Source organism: Argopecten irradians, chromosome 15 (genome assembly GCF_041381155.1).
Source record: "Argopecten irradians isolate NY chromosome 15, Ai_NY, whole genome shotgun sequence".
NCBI lineage: Eukaryota > Metazoa > Mollusca > Bivalvia > Pectinida > Pectinidae > Argopecten > Argopecten irradians.
In genome coordinates, this window is record NC_091148.1 from 2,140,667 (window position 1) to 2,153,844 (window position 13,178).

The 13,178-nt window shown below is 34.4% G+C and overlaps 1 protein-coding gene across 1 annotated transcript in view; it reads right to left on the reverse strand.

Moving 5' to 3' along the window:
• The window catches only part of LOC138309613 (MAM and LDL-receptor class A domain-containing protein 1-like), a 71,350-nt gene that overhangs the window by 29,630 nt on the left and 28,542 nt on the right, over positions 1–13,178 (reverse strand). The window contains exons 18-25 of the mRNA XM_069250836.1: positions 12,951–13,080; positions 9,575–9,750; positions 7,637–7,718; positions 7,288–7,497; positions 6,476–6,564; positions 5,626–5,755; positions 4,555–4,718; positions 2,698–2,779 (exon numbers count right to left, since the gene is read on the reverse strand). Coding sequence (XP_069106937.1) covers positions 2,698–2,779; positions 4,555–4,718; positions 5,626–5,755; positions 6,476–6,564; positions 7,288–7,497; positions 7,637–7,718; positions 9,575–9,750; positions 12,951–13,080 — 1,063 coding nt within the window. The remainder of the gene's footprint in view (positions 1–2,697; positions 2,780–4,554; positions 4,719–5,625; positions 5,756–6,475; positions 6,565–7,287; positions 7,498–7,636; positions 7,719–9,574; positions 9,751–12,950; positions 13,081–13,178) is intronic.

Sequence of the window (13,178 nt, forward strand, 5' to 3'; positions counted from 1 at the left end):
AATAGGGAAAGTCAGTATAATCAAATCATTATTGATATCACAGTTGAATCATCTATTTATTTCTTTACCAAATCCTGAGGATAAATTTATTAAAGAGCTAAACTCCATTCTTTTTTCTTTTTTATGGAATGGCAAAACTGACAAAGTGAAGAGAAATATAATTATTCAGAACTATATAGATGGTGGCCTTAAAATGTTCCATTTGATATCATTTATTGAATCTTTAAAAATTGGATGGGTAAGAAGGATTTTCAGTTCAGAAGGGAAATGGCTATGCATTTTAAAAACTTGGTTAAATCCTCATATTTTGGCAAACTGTGGTTCTGAATACATAAAGCAAATTCAAACTCACAATAGTAATGTTTTTTGGAATGACGTTTTTAATGCATGGTACAAACTCAGGTTAAAGGAAGAACCGTACAAGAATAACAATTGTTCTTTGCTGAAAGCACCTTTGTGGTATAATAAGAATATAGTTGTTGGTAAAAAAACTGTGTTTTTTCGAAACTGGTTTAATAATGGTATTACGATAATAAATGATTTAATTAAGGATAAAAAAACTTGCTCCTTTTACTCTTTCGGAGAATTTTGTGAGTTACATGGTAATGTTACAAACTATCTTCAGTTTCATGGAATATTACGAAGTATTAAAAATTACCTTAAAAATCATCATATTCCAAACAGTGTTTTACCATACCCAATTATACCTACAGATCTTGAAATTATTTTGAAAAGGAAGAAAGGTTCTCAAGACTTTTATAAAGTGCTTATTACATCTATACAGAAAAACACCAGTATATCTGCTCAGAGTAAGTGGGGAACTATTTTTGACTTCAATAATGATACATGGAAAAAGATATATTCTCTTCCATTCAAGGTAACTCTCAATACTAAATTCCAATGGTTTCAATTTCGAATAAACCATCATATTTTATCAACTAACTCTTTTATTTACAAGATTGGTCTCACAAATAACCCACATTGTACTTTTTGCATTATAGAAAGGGAGACAATTATCCATATTTTATGGGAATGTAATGAGGTTCAAAATTTTCTGACAAGCTTTGAAGATTTACTAGAAGTTCTTTTTATTCCCTTTGCCGTAAATAAACAAGCAATGATATTTGGGCTATTTGAACCTACAGGGCTGTATAACAGAATTGACAATGAAATTCTTCTTCTTATTAAACACTACATATATAGAACCAGATGCTTACATTGTTCATTAAATGTTATGGTTTTGGTTAATTTGATTCAAGATTACTATAAAGTACAGAGACACATTGCTTACAGTAAAGGGGAGTATTTTCACGCAAAATTTGTTAACGAATGGAAAAAGTGGATAAAACTTGTTGAACTTGACTAAATTAACTCGGTCATGCTATACACATATTTAAAATTACATGTACATACATCATTAATATCAGTTAAGCTTTTCTACTTGCATAATTATATAAGTAATGAGCCATAATATCTGAAAGTCTGACCTCTCTCCCCTCTTCCTTCTTTCTCTCTCTCTCTCTCCCTCTCTCTCTCTCCCCCCTGTCTCTCTCTCATTGTGTGTGTCTTTTATATGTGTGTGTTTTGTACATGTGTGTGTGTGTGTGTGTGTGTGTCAAGTATGTCCACTTGCCAGTGTTTTGTAAGTAAATCTCGATGTGTCAGAGACTTAGTTTGGTTTTTTTTTTATCACATTTAAAAAGTGTAATGATTAGGGCATGCTAATAATGAAAATATATATTGAAGTCATGTTGAAATGTAATGTTATGGTAGTATGATTGTAGGGTGATAGATGATAAGGATGAATAATGTAATTGTGTTGATGATAAGTACACAGAAATGATACAGTGATTTTTATGATGAAGGATGATGTGTTTGTTGACCAGGATGATAATCCTATTGACATCATATTGAATGATGATGTAAGTGTATATGATGATTATAAATATTATAAGGTTGATGACTCGTGATGATAATATTATATTCATGTCATGTTGAATAAGGAGGTGAGTGGGTTGATTGTGTATGATTATCTTGGACGAGTTAATAATATATTGGTACATGTATGCTTAATTAATGACGATGTGAGTATGATTGATGATCATTGATGAGCCTGTGGGATGTGAATGTGATGGTCAATTTTTGAGGATGTTTATAATACATAAAGATGGCAATTATGCTGAATATGATGTGAGGAGGTGTGTATGGTGTGAGTGAGATAACCATGTATCTGTATATGTAAAATCTTCGAAAATAAAATAAATATAAAAAAAAAATCCCCATAAGGGGTCAGGTTTGGATGACCTTTGTACCACGTGTACTTCAGATCAAATACATTTTCTACACATTGCTACATCAATTGACAATGCCATTTCATCCCAGTATACATATACAATTAGCTCTGTTGTGCCCTTTGGGCGAGATGACATCGTAGAAGAAAATAATTCTGATAGTTTTTCCAAACAATTTCATCCCCTTAAAGTCACATTCAAGATTCTGGCAGCAGCAATTTGATTGGCCATTTCCAAAAGTCACCTAGACATGACCCCTAATTGGATGTTTTCAGATCCACTATTCCAACACGGTGATAGTAAGGATCTGTATTTTAATCAGATTTGTCGACTAAAGTCACCAATGAGGAAGAAAATATTTATATGTAATATTGTTTCTAGCTTACCCACACTGTTGGTTACCTACCACATGTTTGGTCTGAGATTTGAACATCATCCAAAGCAATATCTCCATTCCAGTTACTTCCCCTTGTTGCCTCAATGATAAGCTACAGGAAAAGCAAACAATAGATATATATATCCACTAAATTCACAATTCAAGCCTGCTGTAAACATTTCCTACACTAAAACCTAAACCTACTGTACACATTTCCTACACTAAAACCCAAGCCTGCTGTAAACATTTCCTACACTAAAACCTATACTCTGCTGTAAACATTTCCTACACTAAAACCCAAGCCTGCTGTAAACATTTCCTACACTAAAACCCAAGCCTGCTGTAAACATTTCCTACACTAAAACCCAAGCCTGCTGTAAACATTTCCTACACTAAAACCTAAGCCTGCTGTAAACATTTCCTACACTAAAACCTAAGCCTGCTGTAAACATTTCCTACACTAAAACCTAAGCCTGCTGTAAACATTTCCTACACTAAAACCTAAGCCTGCTGTAAACATTTCCTACATTAAAACCTAAGCCAGCTGTAAACATTTCCTACACTAAAACCCAAGCCTGCTGAACACATTTCCTACACTAAAACCTATGCCTGCTGTAAACATTTCCTACACTAAAACCTAAGCCTACTGTACACATTTCCTACACTAAAACCTAAGCCTGCTGTAAACATTTCCTACACTAAACCTATACTCTGCTGTAAACATTTCCTACACTAAAACCTAAGCCTGCTGTAAACATTTCCTACACTAAAACCTAAGCCTGCTGTAAACATTTCCTACACTAAAACCTAAGCCTGCTGTAAACATTTCCTACACTAAAACCTAAGCCTACTGTACACATTTCCTACACTAAAACCTAAGCCTGCTGTAAACATTTCCTACACTAAAACCTAAGCCTGCTGTACACATTTCCTACACTAAAACCTAAGCCTGCTGTAAACATTTCCTACACTAAAACCTAAGCCTGCTGTACACATTTCCTACACTAAAACCTAAGCCTGCTGTAAACATTTCCTACACTAAAACCTAAGCCAGCTGTAAACATTTCCTACACTAAAACCTAAGCCTGCTGTAAACATTTCCTACACTAAAACCTAAGCCTGCTGTACACATTTCCTACACTAAAACCTAAGCCTGCTGTAAACATTTCCTACACTAAAACCTAAGCCTGCTGTACACATTTCCTAAACTAAAACCAAAGCCTGCTGAACACATTTCCTACACTAAAACCTAAGCCTGCTGTAAACATTTCCTACACTAAATCCTATGCCTGCTGTAAACATTTCCTACACTAAAACCTAAGCCTGCTGTAAATATTTCCTACACTAAAACCTAAGCCTGCTGTAAACATTTCCTACCTTTAACCTAAGCCTGCTGAACACATTTCCTACACTAAAACCTAAGCCTGCTGTAAACATTTCCTACACTAAAACCTATGCTCTGCTGTAAACATTTCCTACACTAAAACCTAAGCCTGCTGAACACATTTCCTACACTAAAACCTATACTCTGCTGTAAACATTTCCTACACTAAAACCTAAGCCTGCTGTAAATATTTCCTACACTAAAACCTAAGCCTGCTGTAAACATTTCCTACACTAAAACCTAAGCCTGCTGAACACATTTCCTACACTAAAACCTAAGCCTGCTGTAAACATTTCCTACACTAAAACCTAAGACTGCTGTAAGCCTACACTATCTTGTGTTATGTTGTGATCAAACATTTGTAGGAAGTATTTCCCAAATGCATACCAGTTATCCATAACCATCCAAAGCCCTGTTTTAATTAACCCTTGACTTGTGTAATTAAGTGTAGATTTTACACGACATTTCACAGAAAAGTTGTTATGTTCAATGTGACAATCTACCTTGAAGTTGCTGGCGGCGGGTAGGTTAACGTTTGCTTGGATCCACTGGTTCCCTTGGTCACCTGATTTGGTCCAGAGGATACCTGAGCCAGAAGTGGATACCTGGAGCGTTCCGACACTTCCTCCGTACATGTGGTACCAGAACGTCAAACAATGGGCTGTAACTATAATGGCAAAAACCACATCAAACAATTGGCTTCAACTGTAACATCAAACCACAGATTCTGATTCTAACTATTTTGTGTCGGAGTTGAATTTTTATTCAGTTACTAAGTTTTACTGAGTGATTCTGTCCATTTCCTCAATATAAATGTTCTTATATTATCCACAAACTTTAATTGCTCAAAAAAAGTATCTAGCATACAGTTACTGAAACATTTATACAATTCAGTGTCTTGGTCCCAGATTTATAATTTCCAGAGAAAATAGATAGCTTAGTTTTCCAAATGTCAGGCAATTATATTTTCAACCAGGATGATTATAAAATACTAACATGAAATTTTCATTGTGTAAAATCTTGTATTTATTGCATGTTGCTATGAAACCATGAATATAAAAACAATGAAATGTGTTCAGTTCATCACTGCAATCATTATCAGAAAGGTTAAAGATGCTCCACCGCTGACAAATGGTGTTTTTTCACTATGAAAAACAGAAGACGACGAGTATTTTTCTTCAGTTGCTAAAATTACCTACTTTACACATTACCACCATTGAAAAGTTTGAACTTCTAATTCTAAGTCAAAAATATGAAAAATAATTAATTGAATCCCCGAAAAAATTCCGTGGCACTATATCCTATATGGAATGAAGTACTGATTGCACATGCACTAAAGGCAAAATAAATTATTTTATGTTATTTTTTTGTGTTAATTAAGCATATATATACAGGATTTAACCCCAATTATTGTTCAAATGATAAATATCATTTATGCTCTGTCGGCGGTGGAGCATCTTCAACAAAATATTTCTATACTTAGGAAATGATTTAAAAACTTCAAACCACAAAAGAAAGCTCCTACCAATAGTCCATGTTACAAAATAATCCCGTATTATTAGAGCGAGACTTACCAGGGAAATATGTATACGACTCGAGTCGAGCTGTGTCTCCCGGGGCGCGAGGACTGGACACCTCTGTGTAGATGTAGTTTGACGGAGAGTGAGCCGAGCTGGGGCCAGTATTGGAGGAGGGAGTGGATCCCTGTAAAACAAGGTCACCCACTGTTAAACAGTACAAACATTTCCACAGTACAAAAAGAGAGATTTACATACTTCATTGGAAGCAATTTTCACAAAGGTACAAAAAATCGCAAAAGAACAACATCTGATGAGACAGATAGGAGGGATGATAGTGCAACATGACACTGGTTACAATATACGTACCCAGTCTACAACACTCTCCAGCAAGGTACAAAACGGTCCCTATATATGTGTCCTAGTGGAGCACTGCCATAGGAAATCACTGGCACAATTATCTCTACCTTTTATTGGTTTCCAATTATTTTATACTTCTAGATGCAATGTTTATATAACTCTTGCATAAAATCAACATATCAATATCTTACCACTCAAAAGACATCAATTTCATATTCTATACCTGCTGTACATTCTCTTTGAATTGACCACTTTATTTATGTATTAGAAATAACATTTGACTACAACTTAAAATTTTCATACGTGGGTAAGATGCGAAAATTACATAGATGTAGAAAATTTCAACTTGTTTCACCATCAAACAAATTGTCAATTTTCAAGACCTGCTGGTGGATGAATTCTGCACTCCAAAAGCGATTATACTCTGTATTATTACTTGCTAAATTTATATAATAAAATGTACATTTGGTTGAGAAAACAATGGATCATATGAATGCAATACTGTGGAGTCACACAAATCATTTACATGGGGGATAGTAAAACTTACAGAGTTCAAAGTCCAGTCGAAAATGTCATTTGTAGCATCTCTGAGGAAGCATTCAGAATTTTCAAAAGTACAGTTGTTGAACTCAGCAACTGAAAACAAATTCAAGGAAATATATAATCAAAGTACGGAAAGTACTGAAGGAGGTGTTATTCGAAATCATATAAAATATAATATATAAAAAGGAAGTTTTGTATAATGAAAACTAGAAATGTCCCCAGACAAATACCTATAACCCTACCTCAATGTCAACATGTAAAGCAACAAAATGCAAAGGACGTTGCGGACAATATATGTATTCCATTTTGCCCTTGATTTCAAAACAGGATAAACAATTAATATTTTACCTTATTCAAGCCAATTATCAATATTAAGATGCTGACCTCTAATGAATGGTATTTTTCTACCACAAAAACAGAAGCATGCAGATAAGTATTTTTGTTCTGGTTACAAAAATTACTTTACACTATTATCACAATTGAAAAGTTTGAGCTTCTACTTTTACTTTACTAAGAAAAATGATTAAAAATAATTGTGTCCCGAAAATAGTCTGGCCCTAATGCCCTTTATGGAATGAAGTACTGATTGTGCATACACCAAAAGCAATTTATATTATTTCATGATGCATTTGTGTTAATAAGACATATTCATGATTAAAAACAGGATGTAAAACAAAATCACTCCTATTTTATATAAATGAGTTAGGTTCAAACCCTAGGGATAAAGGGGCGGGGCTCCAAAAGGGGAACCTGAGATTTTACTTTAAAATCCTACCCCTTGAGTAGATTACAACTTGTTGTACACGAGTAACTTACCGGTCAAATCACAAAATTGGCCTGCAAATCCATTCACACATGTACACCCAGCTCCAATACTGATGAGGCAGAGTCCACCATTGTTACATGGATTTGGGACACAGGGGTCATTAGGTGTGGTGGGGGCAGGGGTGGTCGGAGCAGGGGTGGTGGGGGCGGGGGTGGTGGGAGCGGGGGTTGTAGGAGCTCCTGTTGTTCCTGGATTACCAGCTACAAATTAAACAGTATGTAGATATACATAGGTAATGTAGACAAACTATCAAACAGTATATAGATATATAGGTAGTGTGGACAATCAGTCAATCTATCAAACAGTATGTAGATATACATATATCCTAACGATACTTACAGCACGACCCTGGAGTCAATGTAACTGTATCTATGGCAATGTCTCCAGACCAGCTACTTCCTCTGGTGGCCTCAAAGTATATCTAAATACAAATACATACCAAGTTACAAATACATACCAAGATACAAATACATACCTAAATACAAATACATACCCTAGACACAAATACATACCCTAGACACAAATACATACCCTAGACACAAATACATACCCTAGACACAAATACATACCTAGATACAAATACATACCTAGACACAAATACATACCTAGACCCAAATCTATACCTAGATACAAATCTATACCTAGATACAAATCTATACCTAGATACAAATACATACCTAGACACAAATCTATACCTAGATACAAATACATACCTAGATATATACCTAGATTCAAATACATACCTAGACACAAATCTATACCTAGACACAAATACATACCTAGACACAAATACATACCTAGATACAAATACATACCTACATACAAATACATACCTAGATTCAAATACATACCTAGATTCAAATACATACCTAGATTCAAATACATACCTAGACACAAATACATACCTAGATACAAATCTATACCTAAATACAAATACATACCTAGATACAAATACATACCTAGATACAAATACATACCTAGATTCAAATACATACCTAGATTCAAATACATACCTAGATTCAAATACATACCTAGATTCAAATCTATACCTAGACACAAATACATACCTAGATACAAATCTATACCTAGATACAAATACATACCTAGATACAAATAGTCAAATACATACCTAGATACAAATACATACCTAGATACAAATACATACCTAGATACAAATACATACCTAGATACAAATACATACCTTCATACAAATCTATACCTAGATACAAATACATACCTAAATACAAATATATACCTACACACAAATACATACCCTAGACACAAATCTATACCTAGATACAAATACATACCTAGACACAAATACATACCTATACACAAATATATACCTAGATACAAATACATACCTAGACACAAATCTATACCTAGATACAAATCTATACCTAGATACAAATACATACCTAGACACAAATCTATACCTAGATACAAATACATACCTAGATATATACCTAGATTCAAATACATACCTAGACACAAATCTATACCTAGACACAAATCTATACCTAGACACAAATACATACCTAGATACAAATACATACCTAGATACAAATACATACCTAGATACAAATACATACCTAGATACAAATACATACCTAGATTCAAATACATACCTAGATTCAAATACATACCTAGACTCAAATACATACCTAGACACAAATACATACCTAGATACAAATCTATACCTAAATACAAATACATACCTAGATACAAATACATACCTAGATTCAAATACATACCTAGATTCAAAAACATACCTAGATTCAAATCTATACCTAGACACAAATACATACCTAGATACAAATCTATACCTAGATACAAATACATACCTAGATACAAATCTATACCTAGATACAAATACATACCTAGATACAAATAGTCAAATACATACCTAGATACAAATACATACCTAGATACAAATACATACCTAGATACAAATACATACCTTGATACAAATCTATACCTAGATACAAATACATACCTAAATACAAATCTATACCTAGACACAAATCTATACCTAGACACAAATACATACCTAGATACAAATACATACCTAGATACAAATACATACCTAGATACAAATACATATCTTGATACAAATCTATACCTAGATACAAATCCAATCATACCGTGTGTATTTTTCCCTTCAATTTTTTTCTTACTAGCAATGTTTTTTTCCAAGCGTTTAGGAGATGTTATACTTAAACGACCGCCATAATTTGCTATAGCGAATGTCTTTAGTTTAGAATTCTGATGGCCTACCTTTAACCCAGCCATTGATGGAATGTCCAATGTCTGTTCTATCCACGACGACCCCTGATCACCTTGCTCGGACCAAATGGTATTCTTAGCCCGGTTGTTCCCAGAAATTGCTACAGCAAATGTGCCCACACTTGTTCCAGTCATGTGATACCAGAACCTCAAGCACCTGGCCGTGGCTGTCAGACAAACATGGAGATCACTTTATAATTCCAATTTGTTTTAAGCTATTCATATAACATGTGCATTAAGTACTTGTATATCATTCAGTTGGGAATGTCTTTATTAGGGTGAAATGAGGTAACAAAGTGTGGACACCTAATTCAAAATCTGAAAAAAATTATGGATATAAAGTATATCATCTATTCAAAGAATTTATGAAAAACAAACGTTAGAAATTTCAACAAAGGATTTCTTTTTTCGACATATTCACACTTTTTGCACTGTTTTCCTGTCTTCATAATAGCTTTCAGCTAATAGGACTGTCCTCAACACTTTAAACTAATTACAGTATCTTGGTTTATGCTGTTAAGGTAGTTTTATTCAACAGCGTGCCCCATTACGTACAGGTGTACGTGATTCACGCATCGAAAATAATATGCACGTACACAAATTGGAAGCAGAGGGTACACTGCACGTACGATAAAATGGGAGTAAAAGCTAATAAAATGGGTGTAAAAACTGAAAACAGTTGTTATATATAATTTATATATTAAAACTGTCGGAAGAAATGAAGAGACAATATCGTCCTGATCTTTCTGTAAGCTGGTTGCTACTGGCGATTTCCCTGCATTTTGATTGGCTGATCATGACGACCCATCGATCTAGGTTATTTCATAACCTGAATAATGTTTCGCTATTTGATTATGGGCGCTATCACACACTAAAGATCGTAAGGCGTAACACCAGTGGTGTTTACTTGTCCGATGTTGTAAACATGGAGCCGTCTAAAAAGCGTACGATTATTGATTTCTTCTATCACCAAAAGAAAATCCCTGAATGAAACAACGTCTGAAAACGTAGATCAATGTAAGAAACGAGTAAAAAAGTTCCAACCCCAGTGTTTATGATGATTTGATTGGAAACAGTTAACACTATTTAAGTTCTTTAAAATCTACAGAACACTATTTAAGTTCTTTAAAATCTACAGCTTTGAGCCTTTCAATGTCATTTTTTGCAGCATGATATCCGATGAATTGGAATTAGAAATGAAAGTAAAATTGCCCTTATGTCACCCAAGGAGTCGATAATTGAATATACTTAAATGTGTCATTGTCTTATGATCAAAGCTTGATGAAATGCTTAAATATTTGTTAAAATTTTGCTTGTACCCCAAGATTTATGCTTGTACCCCTCAAATTTTCTGAGGAGGGGTACACTTAACCCCTGATGAGAGAAAGTCAGGGGGCACGCTGATTCAAATTTTGGCTTTTTAAAATCAAATGGAAAAAGCTGTCTCATTTCAAAGGGGCAACTAGTACCTAGTAGTACTTTCGATATGCAACATTTAAACACAAGAGGCCCAGAGGGCCTGTATCTATGACTATGACTAGTAGCGATTTATAGGAAATGTTAATGGACGGACGATGGACAGACGGGTTGGGCTGATGGCAGTTTCATGTTGTTGATTCTAAGCATTAGCCTTTATAAACACCACCTTTTAAACCTGTTATTTAGTGATTAAATTCTTGAATATCAAATGTTGGAAAACCTCTTTGATAGAAGGGTGAAATGAGGTAACAAAGTTATTATTTCATCTCTGGAAAAAAATTATGGATATAAAGTATATCATCTATTCAAAGAATTTATGAAAAACAAACGTTAGAAATTTCAACAAAGGATTTCTTTTTTCGACATATTCACACTTTTTGCACTGTTTTCCTGTCTTCATAATAGCTTTCAGCTAATAGGACTGTCCTCAACACTTTAAACTAATTACAGTATCTTGGTTTATGCTGTTAAGGTAGTTTTATTCAACAGCGTGCCCCATTACGTACAGGTGTACGTGATTCACGCATCGAAAGTAATATGCACGTACACAAATTGGAAGCAGAGGGTACACTGCACGTACGATAAAATGGGAGTAAAAGCTAATAAAATGGGTGTAAAAACTGAAAACAGTTGTTATATATAATTTATATATTAAAACTGTCGGAAGAAATGAAGAGACAATATCGTCCTGATCTTTCTGTAAGCTGGTTGCTACTGGCGATTTCCCTGGATTTTGATTGGCTGATCATGACGACCCATCGATCTAGGTTATTTCATAACCTGAATAATGTTTCGCTATTTGATTATGGGCGCTATCACACACTAAAGATCGTAAGGCGTAACACCAGTGGTGTTTACTTGTCCGATGTTGTAAACATGGAGCCGTCTAAAAAGCGTACGATTAGTGATTTCTTCTATCACCAAAAGAAAATCCCTGAATGAAACAACGTCTGAAAACGTAGATCAATGTAAGAAACGAGTAAAAAAGTTCCAACCCCAGTGTTTATGATGATTTGATTGGAAACAGTTAACACTATTTAAGTTCTTTAAAATCTACAGAACACTATTTAAGTTCTTTAAAATCTACAGCTTTGAGCCTTTCAATGTCATTTTTTGCAGCATGATATCCGATGAATTGGAATTAGAAATGAAAGTAAAATTGCCCTTATGTCACCCAAGGAGTCGATAATTGAATATACTTAAATGTGTCATTGTCTTATGATCAAAGCTTGATGAAATGCTTAAATATTTGTTAAAATTTTGCTTGTACCCCAAGATTTATGCTTGTACCCCTCAAATTTTCTGAGGAGGGGTACACTTAACCCCTGATGAGAGAAAGTCAGGGGGCACGCTGATTCAAATTTTGGCTTTTTAAAATCAAATGGAAAAAGCTGTCTCATTTCAAAGGGGCAACTAGTACCTAGTAGTACTTTCGATATGCAACATTTAAACACAAGAGGCCCAGAGGGCCTGTATCTATGACTATGACTAGTAGCGATTTATAGGAAATGTTAATGGACGGACGATGGACAGACGGGTTGGGCTGATGGCAGTTTCTGTTGATTCTAAGCATTAGCCTGAACACCACCTTTTAAACCTGTTATTTAGTGATTAAATTCTTGAATATCAAATGTTGGAAAACCTCTTTGATAGAATAGGTATGATAATTATTATTGCATCTGTAGTTGCTATGGTTACCATCTTAAATATCCAAACTCTTTTACAAATTGTTTAATATAGAAACCATAAAGCATATCCTTGATGGCCAAACCATACGTAGTCTTTGGTTATACCTTACACAAGACTAGATATAATCTAACCAGTTGTTTAAAATTTCCCTCGAGTTTAAGTTTAGAGATAATATAGCATGATAATATGTGTACTTTACCTGGCATATCATAAAAAGTCTCCATACGAGCAATGTCTCCCTGAACTCGTGGACTAGACGTTTCAGCATACAAGTAATTTGAGCCAGATTGTGCAGCATTTGGGCCAGTCCCAGATGACTGAGTCCCTCCCTGGGTCAAAATAAAATTGAAATGCTGCAGAGGATAGCCAGTTATATAAACATTTAACTATAACATCCATAACATATACTGTAGGGAAAAATGTACCT